At 46.8% G+C, this 23,492-nt stretch overlaps 1 protein-coding gene across 1 annotated transcript in view; it reads right to left on the bottom strand.

The window, feature by feature from the left end:
- Window positions 1–939: 939 nt before the first annotated feature.
- DCLK3 (doublecortin like kinase 3) overlaps window positions 940–23,492 on the bottom strand; it is a 46,356-nt gene continuing 23,803 nt past the window's right edge. Inside the window, exons 3-5 of the mRNA XM_059162149.1 lie at window positions 9,865–9,997; window positions 6,110–6,277; window positions 940–3,969 (exon numbers count right to left, since the gene is read on the bottom strand). Of these exons, the coding sequence (XP_059018132.1) occupies window positions 3,776–3,969; window positions 6,110–6,277; window positions 9,865–9,997 (495 nt within the window). The 3' untranslated portion in view covers window positions 940–3,775. The remainder of the gene's footprint in view (window positions 3,970–6,109; window positions 6,278–9,864; window positions 9,998–23,492) is intronic.

Raw genomic sequence — 23,492 nt, 5'->3', positions numbered from 1 at the left:
CTCAATTGTCCACAGCAGTCCTCAGGCATGAACTCCTGCTTGCTTGGCTTTTCTCTCCTTCCCAGACTCCCTGCCCTACTCTCATCACATTTCTCAGGAGAGAGGTCCCCATCTAGGCCTCTGCTTTAGAGAACACCATGACCCCAGAACTTTTCCCAGATGGGTTTAGCTTCCTCATCTCCTGGCCAGAAACCTCCAGTGCCACCTGCTGGAACTTTCCTCCACCCCACAGCCCAGCTACAGGGCTGGAGACCTGATGTTCACACAGGCCCTAAGAGCCTTGCTCGTATGCTGGAACTAGTTCTAATCTCCTCCTTGGAAAAAAGGAAACCACAGTTGAGTCTATAACCCCTCTCTGAGTTACTGATCCCTGGATTATATCACACCACCAAAGTCACCAGGGTCCACCCGCTGAGGAAGCCCTGGACCCAAAGCCATTCTGTACCCTGGTCCCCTGGAGTTCGCCTCAGTCTGGGCAGCCAGGAATTAGGAGGTCCATTCCAGGTATGCAGGGACGCCATCAAGAGAGTCTGGAAGGACCGGGGAAGGTCTCTGGAAGCAGTGGCCTCCTGCTCATACTAACTGTATATGAGAAACTCACAATTTCCCAGGAAAGCAAACTATAAAAGGGTGCCTGTGTTTTGAACTTGCTCAGCAGACACATTCCGTGCCATAGGGAGCAAAGGAGAAGGGCCAGATGGGAGGTGATGATCTGGTCTGGAGGAATGTATGCCCACATGTGGATGCGTCATGTGGCCAGCTGGATGGACGGTCTGAGCCAAGAGGAGGAGCCTTGGCTAGAGACATACTGGGAGGAGGGAAGGTGAGGACCATCTGCAAATCGATAGCAGGTACAGGTAAAGGGAGAGTGTGGGAGGAAGGAATAGGGTTTAGGACTGGTCTTGAAGGAACTACAACTATATTTTTTTAACAGCTTTATTGAAGTATAAGTGACACACAGTACACAGCACATATTGAAAGTGTATAATTTGATAAGTTTTGACATGTATACACCCACAGATCTATTACTACATTCAAGATAATGAGCATACCCCTTGCCTCCAAAGTTGCCTGGTGTTCCTTCGTAACCCCTCCCTCCCTCCTGTCCCCAGGCAATCCCTGATCTGCTCTGTTGCTAGGATTAGTTCTCACTTTCTAGAATTGTAGGTAGATGACATCACACAGAATGTAATCTGCTTTGGTCTGACTTCTTTCCTTCCCTCTAATTACTTTTCTTTTTGTTTTTTCTCCTTTCATATTGTCCATGTTGTCTCTTGTATCAAGAGTTTATTCCTTGTTATTGCTGAATTGTATTCATTGTACGGACGCACCACAATTTGTTTGTACATCGTCAATGTAAGGACATTCAGACTGCTTCCACTTTTGAGCTACTACAAACATAGCACCTATGAATATCTGTGTATAAGTCTTGGTGTGGACATACACTATAATTTCTCTTGTAAATGCTTAGGGGTGGAATGGCTGGATCATACACTCAGCATTCGGTTAACTTTTAAAGGAACTGCCAAATTGTTCTCCAGAGGGGGGAGATTATTGAACATCCCCACCGGCAATAATCAAGAGTTCCAGTTGCTCCAGCTCCTCACCAACACTTGGTATGGTCAGTCTTTTCATTGTAGCCATTCTAATATGTGTCTGGAATCATTTCACCATGGTTTTAATTTGCATTTCCCTAGTGACTAATGACAAAACAACCTTTAGCAACTGGAAGAAGACTGAACCTATCTATACAAGAGACCCGAAGGAGAAGACAGAGATGCAGGAAGAAAGCCAGAAAAACATGGCATCACAGAGGCCAACAGGAGAAATGGCTCAGAGAGAGTGGTCAAGAGAATCAAATGATGCTAACATGGACTGAAAATTCTCATTTGGATTTAGTGCCTTTGGTGACATTCTAGTAGCAACTGGTTCCAGCTTCCAGCCTTTCTCCACATTTGCAGAATAGGAGTCCACTGGGCAAGCACCCTCTCCTCTGGTGTGTGGGCTCCAGCTCCCTTCTCAGAGCTCCTGAGGAAAAAACACCAGCTGTTGCCACTTTGCAGCAGTCCCACATTTCCAGAGGGGGTCACAGGATCTGTCTCCTGGGAGGCCCACTGTGACATGGAGATTAGCATGCAGAAGTTTTCTTAGGAAGTGGTCTCTAGCTGGTCATCTCTGACAACAGAAAGAAGCAAGACTGGGCGAGGCGGATACTGGGATGTTGAGGCTGGGTTGGATCTTCGGTGTTGTCTTCCACCGGGGGCCAGGAGGTCAAGCCTTCCTTCCCTGCGCGGACAAGTCACTGGACACAGCCTGCCGCAGGAAGGGGGTGTGACCCCAGGGGAGGCGACTCTTTCAGCTGAAATTGAGGCCTGTAGATAGTTACTGCTGAGGGCTGCTACCCCGGGATCCTCTTCCTTTCATGTTCAAAAGCGGTCAGGGTGGCACACTCGGCATCCACTACAATTGGTTTCTCCTCCAAGTTTCCAGGTTCTAATCACCCAGCCTCTTCCTTTGGCTCCCCAGCTCAGATTGGAAGCCATTTCCTGCCGTTAGAGTTGGCAGATCACTTCGGAGCCCCTGGTGCACTTTTGCAATGTTCCAATGCCCGCTTAAAGAATTCCTTACGCTAAACACTCTTCTCTCGCTCTTCCCAGTTTCCTGATGCGTTCCTCTGCCCAGATGACTCCAAAACCATTAGGGAGGAGGTGGTGGAGTGAGAAGCCCACGCTGGTGGGCTGGTTCTGTGTCCCACTGGCTGGGTTACATATATAACCCAGAAAGGTCAATTTGGGAAATAGCGGGATTACGTTTTGCTTCCAGCTCATGCATACCCCCGAGTCATCTGAAAAGAGCAACATTTCCATACAGAAATCTGGAATGAATCAGAGAACATGCATCCTCCGTGTGTCTGCCCTGCAGGTAAGACTGTGCCTGAACTCTCTGAGCAACGTGGAGCCTGAGTATAATCCATTTACGGCACTGCTGACATATTAATGCGCTAAATGACTCCCTGGTGGTCGGAAAACGTTAACACAGCCACAGCCTGAGTGCCTAACTTCAGGTGGAAATGACTCCGGCTCGGGGATAATCGGCTGAAAAACAGTATAAAGGAATGTTGTAGGGCAAGAATAAATCAATGAATTCTCCTTTCCATTTTTCTGCGAGCACCAGAGGAGATTTTCAGTAAATGCTGGACAGCAAGATCAGCACATCCCAAATAAACAGGTCCTGCCTCTTAATCAAGTGTCCGTCACAACATTTAGATATAGTCGTATTGGTTTTAGGAAGCATGTCGAAACTCACCTTCCCTGGTTCCCCTCACCAGCAGTAAGAAGTCATCAGAATACAACCCGCTTCTGTCAGTTAGAGCACATTTTATTAATACAGAGAGACCATAATTCACCTTGTTTATCCTCCCAGGGGGAGTTTAGATCCTGGTAAGCACCACTCATATTGTTTGCCATGAACTTGATTACAAGGAGAAAGCAAAACACAGCATCGTTACCAAAAAGTCCTTGCTGACGTCTTATCGCCCCCCACCCCCGGAAAAATGTATTAAAGTCTTCAAATATACAAATCTAAAAATACAGTACAACATTTAACATAAAGACTCAAGTTTACTTTTTAAAATACGCTTTAAAATATACTAAGCATCTCTTCTTCCCCTGATTCTCCAACCACCGGCAGAAGCCCTCCTGGCGTCTGCGTCCTGGATTTCTGTCTCGGTCTCTGTCCCTGGAGGAGGGGGACTGCATAGCACCCAAGGCGGAGACTAGGAGGCTTGCTCAGCTGACCGCTTGTGCTGGCTCCGGACGTGGCCCTCGCTGCTGGGGGGCACCTCCTTCTGGAGGCTCCCTGTGCTAGTCTTTCCCACCGTTTCAATCCAGGGGTGCTGAAGGACCTGGTGGGCGGTGTAGCGTTTTTTGGGGTCTACCACCAGCAACCGGCTCACCAGATCTTTGGCAGCTGTGGGAGGAAAAGAAGGAGGGGAAAATGAAACAAATGCACGGGGCTCTGACTTTGCCTGTCCCCTCCGCAAATGGAATCACAAATACCCATATGGGCGCCCCGCCCTAGAGGGCGCTGTCCCGCAGAACTTTCTGTGATGCTGGGAACCTTCCATGTCTGAACGACCCACTGAGCATCTGAAATATGGCTGTCCAGGCTGAGGAACGGAATTTTTATTGTATTGACCTTATTTAAATCACAATAGCCGTAAGTAGTGGGGGAGGGGCGCTGGGTGTGCTACTGTGTTGGGACAGCACAGCTCTAGAGGGTGTCCATTCATTTCTAGAGTCAGGGGTCCAGGCCCACCCCAGACATCCATGGCGCCCCTCACAAGAGAACAAATGGAGGCCACAAACCATATGTCTACATATCTTACATTCTGAAATCAATCATCGGGCTGTTAAATAAAATCTGTTCAATCCCCTTCCTAAGTTGGTAAATATGCCTTCACACTAACAAAATTGAGAAACATGTGAAGGAAACCTAAGTAAAAAAATAGCACAAATTCAAAGTGGATTCCATTTTCTGCCCAAGATCATGACTGATTCTGGCAACTGCTGGGCCAGGTGGCAGGCAAGGGGGAGGAACGACGTCTCTGTGACTTGCTGACTCCCCCTGGCCAGCTCCCTGAGCCTCCTTTTTAATCAGGTGAAAACGAAAACATACACCTCTCTTGGGGGATGACTCCTGCTCAAGATCGGCAGCTTACCCAGCCATCAGCCCCTCCCTCTACACCACTGCCCAGCTGCCTCTTAAGCACGGAAGCCCCTGGATCTCTCCTACATCACCCACTTCCAGCTGGGTGAATTGTGCAAACAAAGCACCCCAGCACCCACCCCGACCAGCACCACTCCGTCCAGATCCTCAAAAGACTCAGTGGGGAGCGGGTCAGGTTTAAACGGGGAATTCTCAGACTCACGTGTACTGGTGTGGACAACTGGACACCCCTCCAACAGGTCCAAGCTCTCTCTACCCCTCTGAACAGAGGCTCCTTGGCTCCCCGGAGGCACTACGGGAAGTGTCTGGGTAAAGAGGTCTCCTCAGTCTCAGAAGTGGGCCTGCACCATTCAAGCAGGGAATTCTGGGGTTCTGATGAAGTGACCTAGAAGGGAGGCCCTGGGTTCTTGGCTCCAGAGTTCCCTCCCTCTGTGGGGTGGGTGTGACAGAAGCAGGGCCCTCTACGCCATAGTGCACAGGGCACGGGCCACCATAACTTTCTAGAATGATTTTTAGACCTTCAATTCCCAAGTCACCACTGGCTTGCTCAGCTCAAGACCCTCTCTCTCCCTGCAGCATACCAGCCCTCTCCCTACCTTATTTAAGGAGGGGGAGGGGGGTTAAGCTTTTTCCTTGCCTCAGTCCCCCAGCCCCAAATAAGGAGACTGAGGCTGGGAAGCGCAGTTCAATAACTAATCTTAGATTACAAGGTTGGAGAAATTGAGGGAAAATAAAGTTACCACTCCTATTCACCTTTAAGCCCAAAACTCCAAGACTCAAAACCCCTGAATATTTAGTTCCTGATTTCACAAGGGTAGCAAAGTGGTACCAAAAAATCAGTAGCAAAAAAGGGGAAAGACTGCATCTGGAAGGGCCAAAAAGGAGGAAGATCCCGCAAGCCTCTGCTCCACTGAAGATAACCAAGACCTTTACTCCCCCTTTCCAGAGCCTCTGAGCTCCAACTATACCATGCCACAACCCCCAGCTGCTCACAGAGGAAGATATGCATTCCCAATCTGCTCAATTCCCAGCACTTCTATATACAAGATGACTGCGATCTCTCCAAATGAGGGTTTCCATTTCTGATATTCCTCAGTTCTGAGTTCCCTTTATTGCCTTAAAGAAAAATATTCAGTGACTGCAACCAGGGGTCAGACTTCACTGAATCCAAAGCAAGTCCTGTTTCCCAGAGTGCTACACAAATAAATCTACACGAAGCTCACGGTTAACAAAGGATGAAGTACAGGTCGACAGCCCCCGCCATGCCCAGTTCAGAGATGGGCCCTCTGCAGCTGACCTAAAAACAGCTCTGCAGTCAGAACCCAAGACAGGCTCCAGCTCTAACGTCGCCTCGTCTCCTGCTTGGGGAAGCCAATCTCACCATCAGAAATATTGTCCCAGTAAGGGGCCAGAAACTCAAATTGGCCCAGCTGGATGATGTTAAAGAGCTCATCCTGGTCCCTCTCCGGGCTGCGGAACGGGGGGAAGCCACACAGTAGGATATACAGGATCACGCCGGCGGCCCACATATCCACTTCCAGTCCATAACCTGTGAGACAGGCAGAGACACAAGGGAAACTGAGACCAGGCTGGATCAGACAGGAGGAGAGAAACATGGGGAACTGTAGTTCTACATAACAGAGGACCACAGCTTTGAGTAAGCGCGAGCCACTTGTAAACACATTGGGGGGCATCTCGGCTCTTTCCACTGCTTGGCAATTGTGGACATTGCCACTATGAACATTGGGATACAGGTGACCCTTCTTTTCACTACATCCGTACCTTTGGGGTAAATACCCAATAGTGCAATTGCTGGGTCATTTGGTAGCTCTATTTTTCATTTCTTAAGGAATCACCATACTGTTTTCCAAAGTGGCTGCACCAGCTTGCCTTCCCACCAACAGTGTAAGAGGGTTCCCCTTTCTCCACATCCTCTCCAGCATTTGTTATTTCCTGCCTTGTCAATTTTGACCATTCTAACTGGTGTAAGGTGGTATCTCAATGTGGTTTTGATTTGAATTTCCCTGATGGTTAATGATGATGAACATTTTTTCATGTGTCTGATAGCCATTTGTATGTCTTCATTGGAGAAGTGTCTGTTCATGTCTTCTGCCAATTTTTTGACTTGATTATCTGGAGCCGAGATGCCCTTCAACAGATGAATGGATAAAGAAGATGTGGTCCATATGTACAAAGGAATATTACTCAGCCATCAGAAAGGATGATTACCCAACTTTTGCATCAACATGGATGGGACTGGAGGAGATTATGCTGAGTGAAGTAAGTCAAGCAGAGTCAATGATCATACAGTTTCACTTACTTGTGGAGCATAAGGAATAACACAGAGGACATTGGGAGAAGCAAAGGAAAAGTGAAGGGGGGAAATCAGAGGGGGAGACGAACCATGAGAGGCTGTAGACTCTGGGAAATAAACTGAGGGGGGTGGGGGGATGGGTGGCCCATGATGGGTATTAAGTAGGGCTCATATTACAATGAGCACTGGATTTTATACACAAACAATGAATCATGGAACACTGCATCAAAAACTAATGATATACTGTATGATGACTAACGTAACACAATAAAAAAAATAATAAACACATGGGGGCATTTGGCTGCCAACACCTACAAGTGGGGGATCGACACCAGTGTTACCCAAAGCTTGGTCCTCAGACAACTGCCAGTTTGTAATCCTTTATTTCTGGTCTGGGATAGAAAAAGCATAAGTAAATATTTGGAAACTCATAGCAACTGGGCATGGCCATGACATCCAGCTGCATGGTCAAGAACAGGTCTCACTGAACAGAGTATGGGGCAGAGTTCAGGGGTTGTCAAACGCACATGATGAGTCACACGTGGCATGAGCGGTGACCTCGTCCCGTGTGGCAGAACTTCATGTGGGTCCACACTATATTAGAAGTTTTAAAACCTTCACCAGAGATAGTTCGAGAAGCCCTGGTCTACCCCAGCAGCTTCTCTGTCCTAGTCATTCGTTGTCTTCTCGCACTGAAAAAATATTTTTACTGGCGCTCTCCTATGATTATAAAAAGCCTGACATTACTAGCTATATCCCCACGAGTGCACACACACACACAAACACACACGCACACACACTGATACTTCCTGTAACAAAATTAGGATCACATTGGACATATTTTATACTCTATTTCATCCACTTAATACGTCATGGCATTTCCTATACAGGAATTTCCTATAAAGAATATTTTAAAAATTCTTCAAAATTATGATTTCTAATAACTGTCAGTATGTCCTTTATATAATGAATCCTTTATGTTGTAGTCTAAGTGTTTACTAACTTTCTTACACCATAGTTCTGTGATGAACATCCTAATCTATTAAATATTTGAGCACATCTCTGACTGTATTCTTGAAAGAGCTTTCCAGAAATAGAATGCGGAACATAATATACTGTCAAGGTTTTTGATACTCCCCAATCATCCTCACAAAACCCAGCAACAGCCACATGGACATTTTCAAACACGTTCTAACTTTTTACCTTTGGGGAAGGAAGCCATTCAGCAGCTATAATTGAGAAGTTGGGTATTCATTATTAAGCCCCAGAGCAATGGTGACAAGATAAATCGGCAAAAAAAAAAAAAAAAATAGAAATAAATCACTGCTGACCTCTTTATGGCCAACGTCACTGGCCTTTCCTCAGCTCTGCCCTGCCTTTCACACTCAGAAGCATTCTCAGCTTGGCTCGCCCTCCCATCTTGAAATTCGCCCCTCGACCTCTGTGGCACCATACTTTCCTCGACCTCTGTGGCACCATACTTTCCTCGTCCTCTTCCTGCCTCTCTGCTGCCTCGTCCCCTGCTAAACTGTCCCTCCATCTCCATCCCCAGCTCTGGGCCCCCCTCCAGAGTCTGTCTCTGGCGGCCCTTCAAGAGGCGCTCCCTCTCTCGCCCACATGGGTTGCCATTTCCAAGTCGAGGAATCTCAAAAGCACCCGCTCAGCCCAGGGCCCGACCTCCCTGCCAAGTGGACAACTCCCTGTGTCCATCGTCACACCTCTACCAAATCAATGTGTTTAACATTTCAACCCACCCACCCCATCCCCCAAAAGAGCTTTCCAGCAGCCTGTCTTAGTCAGTATCAGCCCCAAGGCTGTGGTTTCCCTCAGCATTCAGGGAGACTATTGCTTTCCTTCTTCTCCTACCCAGGGCATCAATGCCTCCACTAAAATATCTATGATGGCTCAACATGCTCCTGTCTGCCATGGCCACTCTGCTGGCCACATTGAGTCCAAATTCTTCTGTTCAGCCTCCCCAGTTGCAGAGAATCCAGACCCGACCTAGTCAGCCAACTGAATTTCCCTCTACCACACTGAGATCAGTCTTCTCAACAGCTCTACCAGCCAACCTCCATGCATAGTCCAGTCTCCCTGTCTTCCCTTCCCTGATGGTTCTGCTGCTGGGATACTCTCTCCCTTCTCTCCACCAACACCACAACCCATCCAAGAGCTTTCCCATCTTACATATGGCACCTACACTGATTTCTCCCAAAGTGCCACGGTGGCTAAACAGTCATTCAGGCCCTAGGCTGAACAGTATTTGGAGCCATACAATAATAATAACAGTTTCCTTTTTATGTACTTTATAGACTATGTCACTAAAACTGTTCACTGGCTCTTCATATAATATACAAAATGGTAATAAATATTAATCATGGGGTTTGAAATAGGACACCCTGTTCCTTTAAATGCAAAGTTGGTGGAGGAGTTTTCAAGCCAATTACTATAAGAACTGCTACAAATTTTTCCCATTAGAGGTAGCCATGGGTCAGTGGCACAAATGGCCTTGCTTTCTTGAGTTCCCTGGGTAGTTCTCCACCGTCTTTTATCTCAATCTTCTGCCAACACACACACACACACACACACACACACACACACACACACACTCCCTCCTCTGTAAGGGCAGCCCAGATGAGAAAAATGTCCACATGCTTTGGTCAAGATCTTCTTCAAATAGTCCCATTAAAATTCAAGTGGAAGCCTGGTGCCAACTCTGAGATTTTTGACTGCTCCATATTGAGAAATACAAAATACCAAATTGTAAAAATAAGACATTTGCTAGTAAGTGAGCCAGATCCGATGGAGCAAGGTATAACGCCTACCTTTCTCAGAAAGAATTTCAGGAGCTACGTAAGTCGGAGTCCCACACACAGTAAATATAGGTCTCACCACATGCTTTGCGAGGCCAAAATCAGCCAGTTTCAAGGTGGTAGATTTGTCCTCGTTTCGCTGAACCTGTAAAAAAACAAAATCTCCAAATCACCAAAATTGTGATGAGAACAAAGAAGAAAAACTAATGAGACAACAAGCATGCAAGGTCAGGATAAGCAAAGAGATAAACCTCCTCGAGCTTGTAGTTGATAAACCCAACCTGATTTCAGTGATGGATTCTCACATTTTCAAGTAAAACACCAATGAGTTAGACTCGCTGTGTTGTCCACTGCAGAAGTGCCCTATGGCCACAGATGGGTATTAAAATTTGTATCAAATTAAACATTTAGGTTCTCAGAGGCACTAGCCACATTTCAGGTGCTCAAGAGCCATTGATGGTTAATGGGTACCTTATTGAGCAGAACATTTCCACCATCACAGAAACTTCTATCGGGCACCACTGAATTAGAACAAGGATCGATGATATTTTGAGAACTGACTAACATTAGTGAGGTCTCAAGAATGCCTCTGGGGGATACGAAATTGGGCAGAAGAAAAAAAAGAAGGGGAAAGAACTAGGAATTAAAAGGACAAAGTAAACAATCAGTGGAGAAACACTAGGTATAGACCCTAATTTGGGGGCTGGGGGAGGCATTAAGGACCAAACAGACCAGGGGTCTTTATTTCCAAATCTAAGAGTTGCCTCTGGATGGTCTTGGACAGATGTCTTTATTCATCTAAGCCTCCTTTTAAAAAGGAGGGAGGTGATAATATTCAGCAATAAGGCTTCTGTCAGGAGTTTCAATCAAGGTCCATAATCTACCCTGCAAAGTCCTTATCTAAGGTAACCAACAGTCCCAGGCCACCAGGGACTGGAGGGCTCCCAGAATGTGAGATTATCATTTTTAAAACTAGGACAATCTCTGGGGGCCTGGGTTGCTCAGTCCATTAAGCATCTCCCTCTTGATTTCAGCTCAGATCATGATCTCAGGGTCATGGGATCAGGTCCAGTGTCAGGCTCTGAGCTCATCGGGGAGTCTGCTTGACATTCTCTTCTCCCTCTGCCTCTCCCCCACTCTCAAATAAATAAAACCTTAAAAGAGGCAAAAAAAAAAAAAACCACACAAAAATAAAAACAAACAACTAGGATAGCCTCAGGCAAGCCAGGATGAGGTAGTTGTCCTTGTTTGCACCTACAATGGAACCAGTGCTACCGAACCAAGATTGACTGCTGTACATGAGAACTGACAGACAGGGTTCTGCCGATGTTTTTGCATGAAGGTGAAAGACATTAGCTCTGATTCTTTAGACCCCATTTCCCCCAAGTTTTAGAGAAAGGGAAAATCAGCCATTTTTAGAGCACCAAAAAGACAGCTACCCTCACTCTGAAATGAAGACGGAGAACCCCTGTCCTCCTTGGTCACCGTCAAAATGGATCCCACCAAGGGCACCTGGGTGGCTCAGTGGGTTAAAGCCTCTGCCTTCGGCTCAGGTCATGATCTCAGGGTCCTGGGATTGAGCCCCGCATTGGGCTCTCTGCTCAGCAGGGAGCCTGCTTCCTGCCCATCCCCCTCTGCCTGCCTCTCTGCCCACTTGTGATCTCTGTCAAATAAATAAATAAATAATCTTAAAATTAAAAAAAAAAAAAAAAAAAGAATGGATCCCACCCAAATCTCATTCTTTCAAACAAATCCCAGTGACTGGCTTTCTGCTTGTTGGTAAACCAGTTCCCACGGCCCAGTTAGTGTGCCCTGTCCCCATCACCCTCAAGGTATCTACCTGCTGGATGATGTGTTAGGATGTGGTGGGTCTTCCCTAAAGGAAAGAAATCTCAAGAGGTGAGCCTAGCAGGTACTTACACCACCATGCAAGACATGATAAAAGTAAAGAAACGTTATATTTCACATAAAAACGAACAGCAAGGGAGCAAACCTAGCATATTTTGCAGTTAGTTAAGGATATATTGGTTTCTTCCATGCTACGCAGGCGGTTTTCCACTCCAGGGAAAGGTTAAATCATCGGCCGCAAAAAATTCCAACCTTCTTCAGCGCTAGTTGGTACCCAAACAAGTATGGTAGAAGGGTGACCCATGGGCGGTCTGACCTCCCAACCTCAGAGAGAGTTAAGACTCAGAGCAGCAGCCATCCCCCTAGGAGTCTCACCTTGGCCAAGTCTCAGGACAGCAAGAAATAAAGGCACAAGCCAAAGGGTTCCAATGCCCCTCATTCCTGGGAGGCAGGAAGCAAAGCACAGCCCAGCGATACCTGCCTGCTTCCAGCTCTCTGGCTGAAGCAGTTCTGGGCCCCAGCGGCGGACCCCTGCTCTCCACCAGTGCCAGACAGCCACTCCTGGTACCTGGTCTGTGCAAGCCAGGAAGATGCTGGTTCCCTACGGGGAAGGCGTTGCAAGCCCCTTTAGCAGTCTTGCCACCCATCATTCTGATCTCATGTTCACAGAAAGCAGCCCACGAGATATCCAGCAGGGAGCTTTGAATGGTGGATTCTGCAAGTGTGGCATCTTTTCCTCCCCCCTGTCATCTGCCTCTTGGGAAAGGTGCAGCCCACACGAAACCTGTTGTCACATCCTGCCTGGCACCTTTCCTCCCAACAGAAAGGACAAAGCTGGGGGCTGTCAAGGTCTCAGGCCCAGAGCGGAATTTATCCATAGAGGGCAGAGAGAAGAGTGGAATCTTAAAAAAAACAAACAGAGAAAAGTCCAAATCCAAGAAACAGAGAGTAGAACGGTGGTCGCCAGGGACTGGGGAAAGCTGGTGATCCAAGGGGATCAACATTTAGTTCTAAGACGAATACGTTCTGGGAATCCAAGGTACAACATGGTGACTGTAGTTAATCATTCTACATTGTGTACTTGAAATCTGCCAAGAGAGATCTTAAACATCCTTATGAGAAAAAAGTCACAAAAAACAAGGCAGCTCTATGAGGTGAAGGACGTGGAAGTTGACCAGAGTGTGGAAATCCTTCCACAATGGACACACGTATTGGATCATCTTGGTGTACATTTGAAATATATCACAACTTTATTTGTCAATCACACCCCAGTAAAGCTGGGAGGGGGGAGAAATTAATGCAAGGTTTTAATTAAAACATACATTTTGTTAAATATGAGATTAAGTAAATTTACACTTGGGGTTTTTTCCCAAGGCATGTTCTCAACAAAACTTTTATTTTCCGCTTACAAAAAAGTAATTACAGCTCCTATGACTGTCTTGAAACCCAGACAGCCAGCCAGTGCCCTGGGCATCCTGGCCATGCAGCAGAATTGCTCCCAGGAACAGAGAGCCAAGCTCCCCCCTGGAGGGACCCCTCCCAAACCTAGCACCACCTGCGGGATTGATGGCAAAAGCCCTTTGGGTAACAAATCCGTAAAATCAAGGTTGAGGTGACTGGCTCTGCCCCTTCCCGGCACAGGTCTGCCCCAGACCCACCTGCCACTGGCTCTGCTGGAGGGGGACTCTGGGTGGCTTCCTCATGTCCCGCACTGAAATAATCTTTTGCGGGAAGATTCGGTAACACGTACCAGTTACAAGCACAGACTTTAAAGACCCACCACCAGCAGACTCCAGCTCACCATTTACTGGTATAACTGGCTGAGTAGTTACATTTGCTGGTGTAACTGGCTAAGAAGTCCTCTCTATGCCTCTACTTCCTCATCTGTAAAGTGAGATGCAGATGAGATGTGTGGTAAGAATTTAATGAATTAATATTTGTAAGGTGAGATAAACAGCACCCAGCACCTATGAAGCAAGACAGAAATGTTAAGTAAACCCTATTATTATTTTTTTTAAAGATTTTACTTATTCATTTGACAGAGGGAGATCACAAGTAAGCAGAGAGAGAGAGAGAGAGAGAGAGAGAGAGGAGGGACAGGCTCCCTGCTGAGCAGAGAGCCCAATGCGGGACTCAATCCCAGGACCCCGAGATCATGACCTGAGCCAAAGGCAGCGGCTTAACCCACTGAGCCACCCAGGTGCCCAACCCTATTATTTTAGCCTCCGAAAAGGAGGATCGGAAAGATCAGAACTGACTTTAGACAAAATGAGAAGTATGGCAGGTTGCTCTTGATAATCTTCCTTACCCAAACTGAAGGCCCCCATATGGGCAGGGCACTGGTCCATCCTCTGCTGTGAAAGTCCCACTCCCCTCCCAACTCTTGCCTGCCCTGCATCTCATCACAGAAGCTGAATGCTCCCGGCAAAAGTGAGCAGAGCCATTAATTACTGAGCTACAATTAAACAGGGACAACGCTAGCTGACAGCACCCAGGAGAGAGGCTCCTTGGGACCACCTATAGGAGAAATTATCAACTTGTCTGCAGGTAGATGCTCTCACATCTCTAGTGGAACGGGAAAAGGTTCCCAATGTTCCTAGCAGTGCCTTTAAGGGGGCCGAGGGCAATAGGAAGACCCCAATAGAGCCATGGGTACAGCGACACCCAAAATTGCAGTGCAGGAACTCCCCGGTTTCTCCATACAAGAGAAAGTTCTCTGCACTTGCTTTGGATCCTGCCAGTCAGCTTACATCTCTGGAAATAGAATGTGTCTTAATTACAGAGTCTTGAGTTACAGGGCAACCCAATTGATGTCTCCCTAATTAACCTAACTGGAGGGAAAGTCACAGATGCAGACAAAAGTGCGATCCGGCTGTGGTCTGCACAGCAAGACAGACAGAGCCCAGAACGAGACAGAGAGGTAATGATGAGAATAACTTAGACTAGAAAATTGGGTTTGGAAGGGAAGTACAGAAAATAGTGGTGTGGTGCCTCGAGTTTCCAGCTAGACCATCTATGTTAACCACATTTGCTAGGTAATTGCTGAAAAAATGTGTCCCCCACCAATATTTGCATTCTCCCAACCAAATGATCAGCGGGAAAAGCATCTGGCAGCCTTGATACACCAAAATAAAATATGCTCCCATGAGAAGGAACAAGCTAGTCCTTTCCTCAGAGAAACCCCCTAACTCCAAACCCTGGCTCCACTGAAAGACCAGCAGATTCAACCTGGCGGGTACTCGGTCTCTTGTTTTGCACTTTTTTTTAGGTTTACTGTCCAGATGCTAATGCATGCATTTCCAAACACCAAAGCCGTGTTTACATTATTCCCTATTATCCTGCCTTTTGTTCTCTTCAGGGTTTCATCTTGCTCCTGTGTATCAGGATCATCCCCACATCACCCCACACAGCAGACACTCAGCCCCGGGGCTGGCTGAGCTCTGGGGAGTTGTTTTTCCCTTCCAGAAAGTGGCTGGAGACCACCGGTGTTTTCATTTCTGCAGTCTCCAGCTTCTGCTCACAGTAGGGACGTCACATCCTTCGGGGCCATCAGCACGACTCAAGGTCTCTCATCTACTTCATCTACATGAGCAGCTTAGTTGCATTTAAGGTCCTGCACTGACTGTGTCAGTTTTGTTTCATTTTGTTTCAACAGACACTTTCCATTCATGGCAACAGAGTAATTTCTCTCTTAATCGTGAAATTAAATCAGTGACATCCTCCCAGGATAACTCTTCCTCCTACCATCTATGGGACTTCTGAAACCATCAGCTTTTCCTCCCAGACAGGAATTTGTGTAAAACACCCTCCCACCAAAGACTGTTCACCTCTGATTGAAATCCCAACATGGGAGAGATCCCACAACTTCATCCAGCAGCTCATCCCATTTGTGGCCAGTTTAACGTGTGAGGAGTTTCACCCCTATGTTGATTCCAAATCCCACCCCCTACACGGTTGTCCAAGTCCGCCCTCTGGGAGGGTACTGAAGAAAGACACACTCATGATCCCCAGGTCATCTCTGGTGTCTCTAACTTCACATCTGAGGATCCACCAATTGATCCTGATAAGACCTAATCTTCTGATCACCGCTCCTTTCTCGCTCCTTCCTACACTAAGTTCGCTGCCTGATCCAAAAGCACCAACATTGCCTGGGAGCCGGTTAGAGATCTAGGCTGCCCAGACCCACTGAACCAGAACCTACATGTCGACAAGACCCCAGGTTGATGCATGGCCAGGTTCTAGATGATCTCCGTTTCATCGATGCCTCTTTTAACAAAGAGTGCCCAGAAATGAACACTACATGCCACGTGTGATTTGATCAGGACAGTGGACCTCAGGCCTTTCAGTGGATGGAACACTGGGTTGCCATAAAGACAGCCAGTGGGACTACACCCAGGGTACCATTCTGGTGCCCCTTCCTCAAAAAGTCTTTGTAGGGGATCAGAACATGCCACCCCAAATTAGGCCACTTTGAAATACTGATTATTAAACAACTCCAATTTTCCACTCGTTTTCCCATTATTTTACTTGCCACAATTTGCTGCCCCTAAAAGTCTAGAAACCCTTTTCCCTTTATCTTGTCACTTCTCTAAAAATTTATTGTTTTTTTAAGCCCCAAATTCAAACTACTGTTTGAGTTTCCATCCCAGAGTTCCTCCCATGTGTGTGTGCTGTGTTCATGCCCTCCGTCTGTGTTTCTCTTATTAGTCTGTCTTTTGTCGACTTAATTTCCAGGGTCCTGCCCAAGAATCCAGGATGGTGGAGACAAAAGGGTTGTTTTCCTCCCCTACACCTTCATGGGCCAGGTTTGGCTAGGGCCCGCCCACAGCCCCCGTGCGCACATCTGAACTTTCTCACCCACATGTCTATTTCTCTATTTTCTGGCCCATTGTTACTCACTGCTCTGGGTCATGTTCCTTCTGAGGCTCTGTTTTCAGCTGCCCGCCAACTGCAAGGGTGTTAGAGATGCATTCACACGGCACTGTTAAGACTGCTGAGCCGTCTGCATCCATCACCCCCTTTTCCAGGCACACCAGTTCCCGATTTGAATCCGGTGGTCTCTGTTATTCACATAAGCACCCATACAACACCTGGAGGGCCCCAAAACTTCAAGAGGAGTCTTTATTTTTCTGAACAATTAACAACTTCCTGTCCTTCAATGGTACCTCAATTTAAATCTGATCTTGCAATGTTCATCTCTGAACAGAAGATGGCAGCAGAGTATACACCAAACAGTAGGCAACCCCCCCATCCCGCCCTCCCCCCCCTCCAAATTCAGATGTGGTTAAGCCTACACCTTACTTGATCCATCATGGTCCTTCTGGCCTTTTCCCTCCACGGTTCCATTTGCAACTGGCTATGAGGGCTTTATGATCTTAGAAACCAACTCACACTGAAATACCAATGCCTAGAATCAACTTACGTTTCGACAGCAAAAGACACCCTAAGACAAAACAATGATTGAAAGCACCAGCTGAAACAAAGTCTTCCCTGGGACCTGTCGTGACAGGCCAATGACAAGCCTTCACCCCAGTACTTTTCTAGCTAATTAACATCTGATATTTACCCAGCAAATATTTAGATGCCTATGGTTTGGCAGGTATCGTTCTAAGTACTAGGAATAGTGAATAAAACAGGCAGGTAAAGTCCTTGCTCTTATAAAACCTTCTTTCTCTTAATAAATAATATTCAAACGAATATGTAAAGTCCTGCAGTGATAAGTGTGGTAAGAAAAGAAAAAGTGAAATAAAGGCTGTGTTGTCTGGTATAGTTTCCCATAACCACATGTGGTTATTTTAAACAAAATTTAAAGTTCAGTTCCTCAGACACCCAAGGTACATTTTAGGTGTCCGCATAGTAGTGGCCATTGTACTGGGCAGTGCAGAGACAGGATATTTCCATGATCACAGAAAGTTCGACTGGACAGTGCTAAAACTGACAGCAGCAGGAGTTGCTATTTTAAATGGAGTGGTTAAGGCAGGACTCGCTGAGAAAGTAATATCTGAAAAAAATCAAGGGTGAGGGTGGGGTTATGGACATTGGGGAGGGTATGTGCTATGGCTGTGAAGTGTATAAACCTGGTGATTCACAGACCTGTACCCCTGGGGTTAATAATACATTATAAATGTATTAAAAAAATAAAATTTAAAAAAATCAAGGGTGAGCCATATTCAAATCCTAGGGAAAAGCTTTTCAGGTAGAGGAAATCGCAAGTGCAAAGGTCCAGGGGCATGCAAGTAGGGGCAGGAATGGAGTGGATAAAGGGGTAAGCAGACAAAGTAGAGCTCTGAGAAGAAGCCAGAGGCCACATCATGCAGGACCTTGGAGAAATGAACCTGGCTTTTATCCTGAGTGTGACAGAAAGCCAGTGATGACTCTGAACACAGGAGTTATAGGGTCTGATTTATATTCGGAGATCACTCAGGCTCCTGGGAGGAAGATGACCTTTAGAGGAAGAGGGAGGACCAGTGAGGAGGCCACTGCCATTGTCCCAGCAGGAGATGGTTGTGGCTTGGTCTCGAGTGGAGGAATGGAGGTGAGAAGTGTCATCCTAAGGCAAAGAGAAGTTGTGAATGGAGAAAGTAAAAAAAGGGGCTCCAGAGCAACTGAGATTCCTGCCACCAGCAGCTGGGCCAGCGGCGGCCCCATCTTTGTGACAGAGAAGGGGTGTGGGGGTGGCACTGTATGGGGATGAGAACTCACCTGGAGTTCAGGATGGAATCGAACGTGGAAAACTACAAACAGGGCGAACAGACACCTTGGGGAGGGTGTGTGTGTAGTTCATAAAAGTAGGGTGGTAGCTGAAGGGGGACGTGGAGGAAACAAGGTTTATTTTCTTTTTTTTAAGATTTTATTTATTTACTTGACAGAGAGATAGATAAGACAGCACAGGAAGAGTAGTAGGACAGTAGGGGAGCGTCAGGCACTTCTTATCTATGGATTCCTGAAAGCTGTAGTCTCCCGTATTTGTCCTACATCCAGCAGTCCCCCCAGATCTCTTGAAAGAGGACTCATAAGCAACCCTGTGACCCCACAGTGGACACGGGGAGAAGAGTGAGGAGGACGTGGCAGCAATGACCTACCCCCGAAATGACTCTGAGCCAGCCCCACGCTGAGGGACTCATCCTGACCAATGAGATAGAAGAAGGTGTGTGTGAGGAGCCCCAGAGCCAGCGTTCCTGCCACGATAGGAAGGGAGAACACCCACAGCAGTCCACCCTCCACTTTCCCTGCCATTTATGTGAGTGCGACAATGTGATCCTTGGAGTGGGCATCTGGTGTAGACATTTGGGGTCCCTGAGGGAGACGGCAGCAACTGCCTTGAGATCTTTGACCTGCTCCGTTAACCACCCTTGTAACCACCTGTCTCCAGCTTCCGGTCACTGAGACAACGAGATGTCTTCATTTTTGCTCCACAAGGTGTGCTCGGCAGACCATCAACATCCCCCGGGAGCTTATTATAAATGCAGCATCTCAGGCCCTTCCCAAACCCACTAAATCAGCACCTACACCTTATCAAGATTCTCATGCACAAGGCAGTTTAAGAAGTGCTGATTTACCCCACTGTCAGTCACGTGGTGCCCCCGCAGCTGGTAGGTAGTTCAGCAGTAACCGGGAGAGCCTGTAAGGGTGTCTTCTCCCTGTCCTTGTCCTCTGCTCAGCCCTTATAATTCCTTGCTCCTCTGGGTCCCAACACGCAGGCCCCGGGCACATGGCTTTATACCTCTGCTTCCAACTCCTTCCCAGAAAGGTAATGTCCCGACATAAGTCACCAAGCCCACCCCAGTATGGCCGTGCACATAATTTATCCAAATTCCCAAGGTCAAGGTCCTACCCAGTGAAGCCAAAGTTACGACCAACAGAATTACTATTGTCACGGTCACCATCACTTATTCACGGGCCTCTAGGGGTGTCCTGGGATCTGACAAGGTCAAAACGTCAGAGGTGGTTCCCACACGGAAAATTTACCATCTTGAAAAGGCGCCTGGGGTCAAATGTCTGAGCGTGCTGCCCACAGGAGATTCTTCGACAATAGTCTTTCAACCTGATTCTATATATTCTAGCCGACTAACTGAAAGCGATTTTAAGAGTTTTGTCTTGATACGGAAAAGTGGAGTCTCCTTGCCCAAAATGGCAGTTAAAAATTAAAGGCGGGGGAGGGATCAACGGTGGATCCGCATCCACACAGAATGCCCAGTTCTATGGAGTCCGTAGCCAGAAGGCTCGGCAGGAACAGCACAATCACATTGGCAGGGTTTAACGCAGGAGGCAGTGGGAGAAGGGAGACCCGCAGCTGAGCTCCCCTCCCCACCTCCACCTCTGTGCTTCATCTGTCTTAGTCTCTCCCTCTCCTTCCTTCCCCCTTCCCTCTTTCTTCCCCTCCCTTCCCTCTCCCTCCCTTTCTTCCTTCCCTCCCCCACTCCCTCTCTCCTTTCCTTTCCTCCTTCCTCTCCATATCCTCACATGATCCCTAACATGTAGGACATCCAGAAGAAGCTGAAACAGAACCAGGGTTTCAGATTACTATAATTAGACAACCAGATCTTAGACCCTGGACACTCGTTGAAGGGATTTACCAATTTGCTTCCTCGGATTAAGGGCATTTTGAAAATACAGGGTTGTTGTTTTTTTTATTTTTAAGAAACTGAATCCTAGATCCTCAAATGGATCACAAGAAATCACTCTGAGAGCAGCAGCAACACCCATGAACCGAGGCATTAGGAGGACATTAGCAGATCACTCTTCTTTACCTTTACTAAAGGACCCGAATGGAGTCACAATTTTAGAAGTGATTTCACAACATTTTCCATCGTCTTTTAAAGTTGTCTCTGTTGCTGATAATTCCTGATGGACAGTAAATTACCAGACACCCACCGTTGCAGAGGTGGCTCTTTCAAAAGGAACAAACAGAAGAAAACCTCAGTTTTCAAAATGACCTAGTATCTAGAATTTTGAAGACTTTAAGAAATTTCCTGAAGCTTCTGGCTGTGTGGTCAAGCCTTAGACAATGTGTGGGTTCAATGACCATATGGATACTTTTTATTTTCCTGGAAACTGTTAAAACGCAGACGGCGAGCCACTCTCCCTGACATAAACCTAAAGTCTTAACTCTGGTGGGTCCTGCTGGAATTCACCTGGGATTCTTGAGACAATCTCTCATAAACCTGTCTTCCCACAAACTTGATCGATATTGGCCAATGACCAAAAGGCTTGCCTCACTGCACTTTTTCTTTAGTGATTTCATGTTATGGGTAAAATTCCCATTTCTTGATTTTGTTAAGAATACCTTAACAAGATATGTTTCATAGGCGCCAAATGTTTAGTGAATGCAATTGGCATCTAAGTGCATTCATGAGTACTTGGACTGCTAAGGAGAGGCCCCAGATGCCTCTGTCTTAGATGCTAAGGGGAAAGAAAATTGAAACTGGAGCTAGAAAAAGATAAGTCGTGCAGGCCAGGGAGAACTGTGTACCACAGCACTGCTCATGGCACTAAGCAATGAGTCTTTCTTGTGCATCCAAGTAGACATGGAGAAAAGAAGCTAGAGAATTTAAATGAACAAAATGACTGAACAGGTTTCTTTTTGAGGGAGAATGGCCAGGAGTGTGTTGGGCCATTTATTATCCTGCCAGATCTTCCTTACCAGCCTTGGGGACGTCGGTCACTGCCCTGTCCTAGTTGCATTCAGCAGTTAAAAACCTAGAACAGTCTGTTCCTTCCCAGAGCCCACGAGAGGCCAGAAAAAGTACCACCTTTATCCTTGATGAGCTGTGACCTGTCCCCCCAGCTGCCCACCACCGTTTGCCCTGGATTCCAAGGGTCTCTGCTGCAAGAACTTGGCAGCCACAGTTCCCTGTCCAACCCCTTCCTTTCAGCCTGTTTCTAGAGTGGGCACCAGTCCCTTCTTTTGCCCTTCCTCTGGGACAGAGGGTCTCAAATGACCTTGCTCCTGTCTGACCTCTCTTCAGGGTCTTCCCCCACCCACTTGCTCAGCCTTCTTTGCTATACACAGCATCTCAGCGTCTGGCCATCAGGAGCTTGGCCTGCTTATCTCCCACCCTGTGTGGGCTGCTGTCATCATCCTCACCTCTCGGGCTCCTGTCCGCCCCCTCCTCTCCTACCAGGGCCCCGTCAACACCACACAGAGCCTTCCAGCCCCAGCAAGGGAGCACACACTGGCAGAAGAAGCAATTAACATTTCTGCAAGCTGGAAATTCTCATAATTAAAACTTCTTTTGCAAGATCTCAGGAGTCGAAGTAATCCAAAGGGAAGAGGAGTGCTAGCATCTTATCAGGAAATGTGATCAGTAGAAATAGATAAACTCAGCAATATAGACCTAAAATTGTACCCCGGGGCCCAATTATTAGACACAGATATTTCTGTTGATTAAAATAACGTGATAAGCTTGCTGTATTCATAAGGACCTCTTTGCACATTCAGAAAGTCTCTAAAAGCAGCAACAGTTAAAGTCACCCATGTAGTCAGATACTAGCTCTAACATGAAATCACCTTTCTAAGTTTAGCAAAGTCAGGTCTTAATACAGACAGTGACCAAACAATCACTTTGATAATACAAAGCTCAGCACAAGCAGTAAACACTAAATTAAAGGCAACTGAAGGAAATTCATTCATTCACTGAGGGACAGTGGTCATCACGGTGGTATTTGCTAATATTAAGTCTTAGCAGATCAAGCAAGTTTGTGAAGTGTTTATCAGACCAGCAAGCTGAGAGATGACACCCTTCTAAGCCCAGACCATGAGCCCACTGCTCATAAGTTACAATCAACACCAATAAATAACTGCCAAATCCAGTGCTATCAGAACTGTCTGAAAAGCTGTAAAACACTGACATTAGCATTTAGACTTGACACAACAATATGTTGGACTTTACTTACCCAGAAAAAGGACTAATGTGACTTATAAATGTGACAGACCTTTTCATTTTGATCAATGCAAGCAGACAAATGATCCACAGCACAGAAAAGAGATTCGCTTATTTCACCGAAGATGACTCAGATGTGGAGCTTTTTTGCGATTTCTGAAGGAGCCATACCACCACAAAGGGGGGGAGGATGAAGAAAAAGGTAAAAAAGAAAAAAGTGGGCTTCCTTTGAAATCAGAGAAAATGGTCTAAATACAAGTTACAATCAACACCAATAAATAACTCATGTATTAAGATTGAAAATTATACTTCCTCCGCTGTTGTGCCTCTCTCTCAGAAAACACACACACACACACACACACACACACATACACACACACACGAGCCCGCATTCAGGTACAGGCACATACCCACTTCACTGCCCTTAAGGACACTAAAGACACACACGTCCTGACATTTAAATCCACGCAGAGTTGTCAAATGACCTCTCAAAGGCACTCAGCTTGTCCATACTAAACATAGTCCCTGCAGTTTCTCTAATTCCTCAAGTAAACTTCGCCATGAGATCCAAACCCGTGCCTTCTCCATTTTAAAAACCACTGACAAGTGAATCCCATTACATAAGTGAGAGCCTCCATGGCCCAGGAGATAAGCTGGCTCCACGCACTGGTCCAGGGACCTGGCTGAGAAAATGCCAGCTGAGATGCCTGTCTCAAAGGAAGACAATCCTAGAGGATACATTATCTCACTGCACACACCCAAAGCTTGTACGACCCTTATAATGCTTGACGAGGCACACGCGCAAACTGTGCAGCTCAGAGAGAACACCCAGGCCTCTAACCAGAACCTCTTCTGCTGAGACAATTCGCTGAAAATATCCGAGGCTCATTCCAGCATGTCCGTTATCAA

The sequence above is a fragment of the Mustela lutreola genome, chromosome 2 (assembly GCF_030435805.1).
Source record: "Mustela lutreola isolate mMusLut2 chromosome 2, mMusLut2.pri, whole genome shotgun sequence".
In the NCBI taxonomy this organism is placed as follows: domain Eukaryota; kingdom Metazoa; phylum Chordata; class Mammalia; order Carnivora; family Mustelidae; genus Mustela; species Mustela lutreola.
The sequence above is the reverse complement of the archived record's forward strand: the minus strand, read 5'-3'. Positions and strand labels throughout refer to the sequence as shown.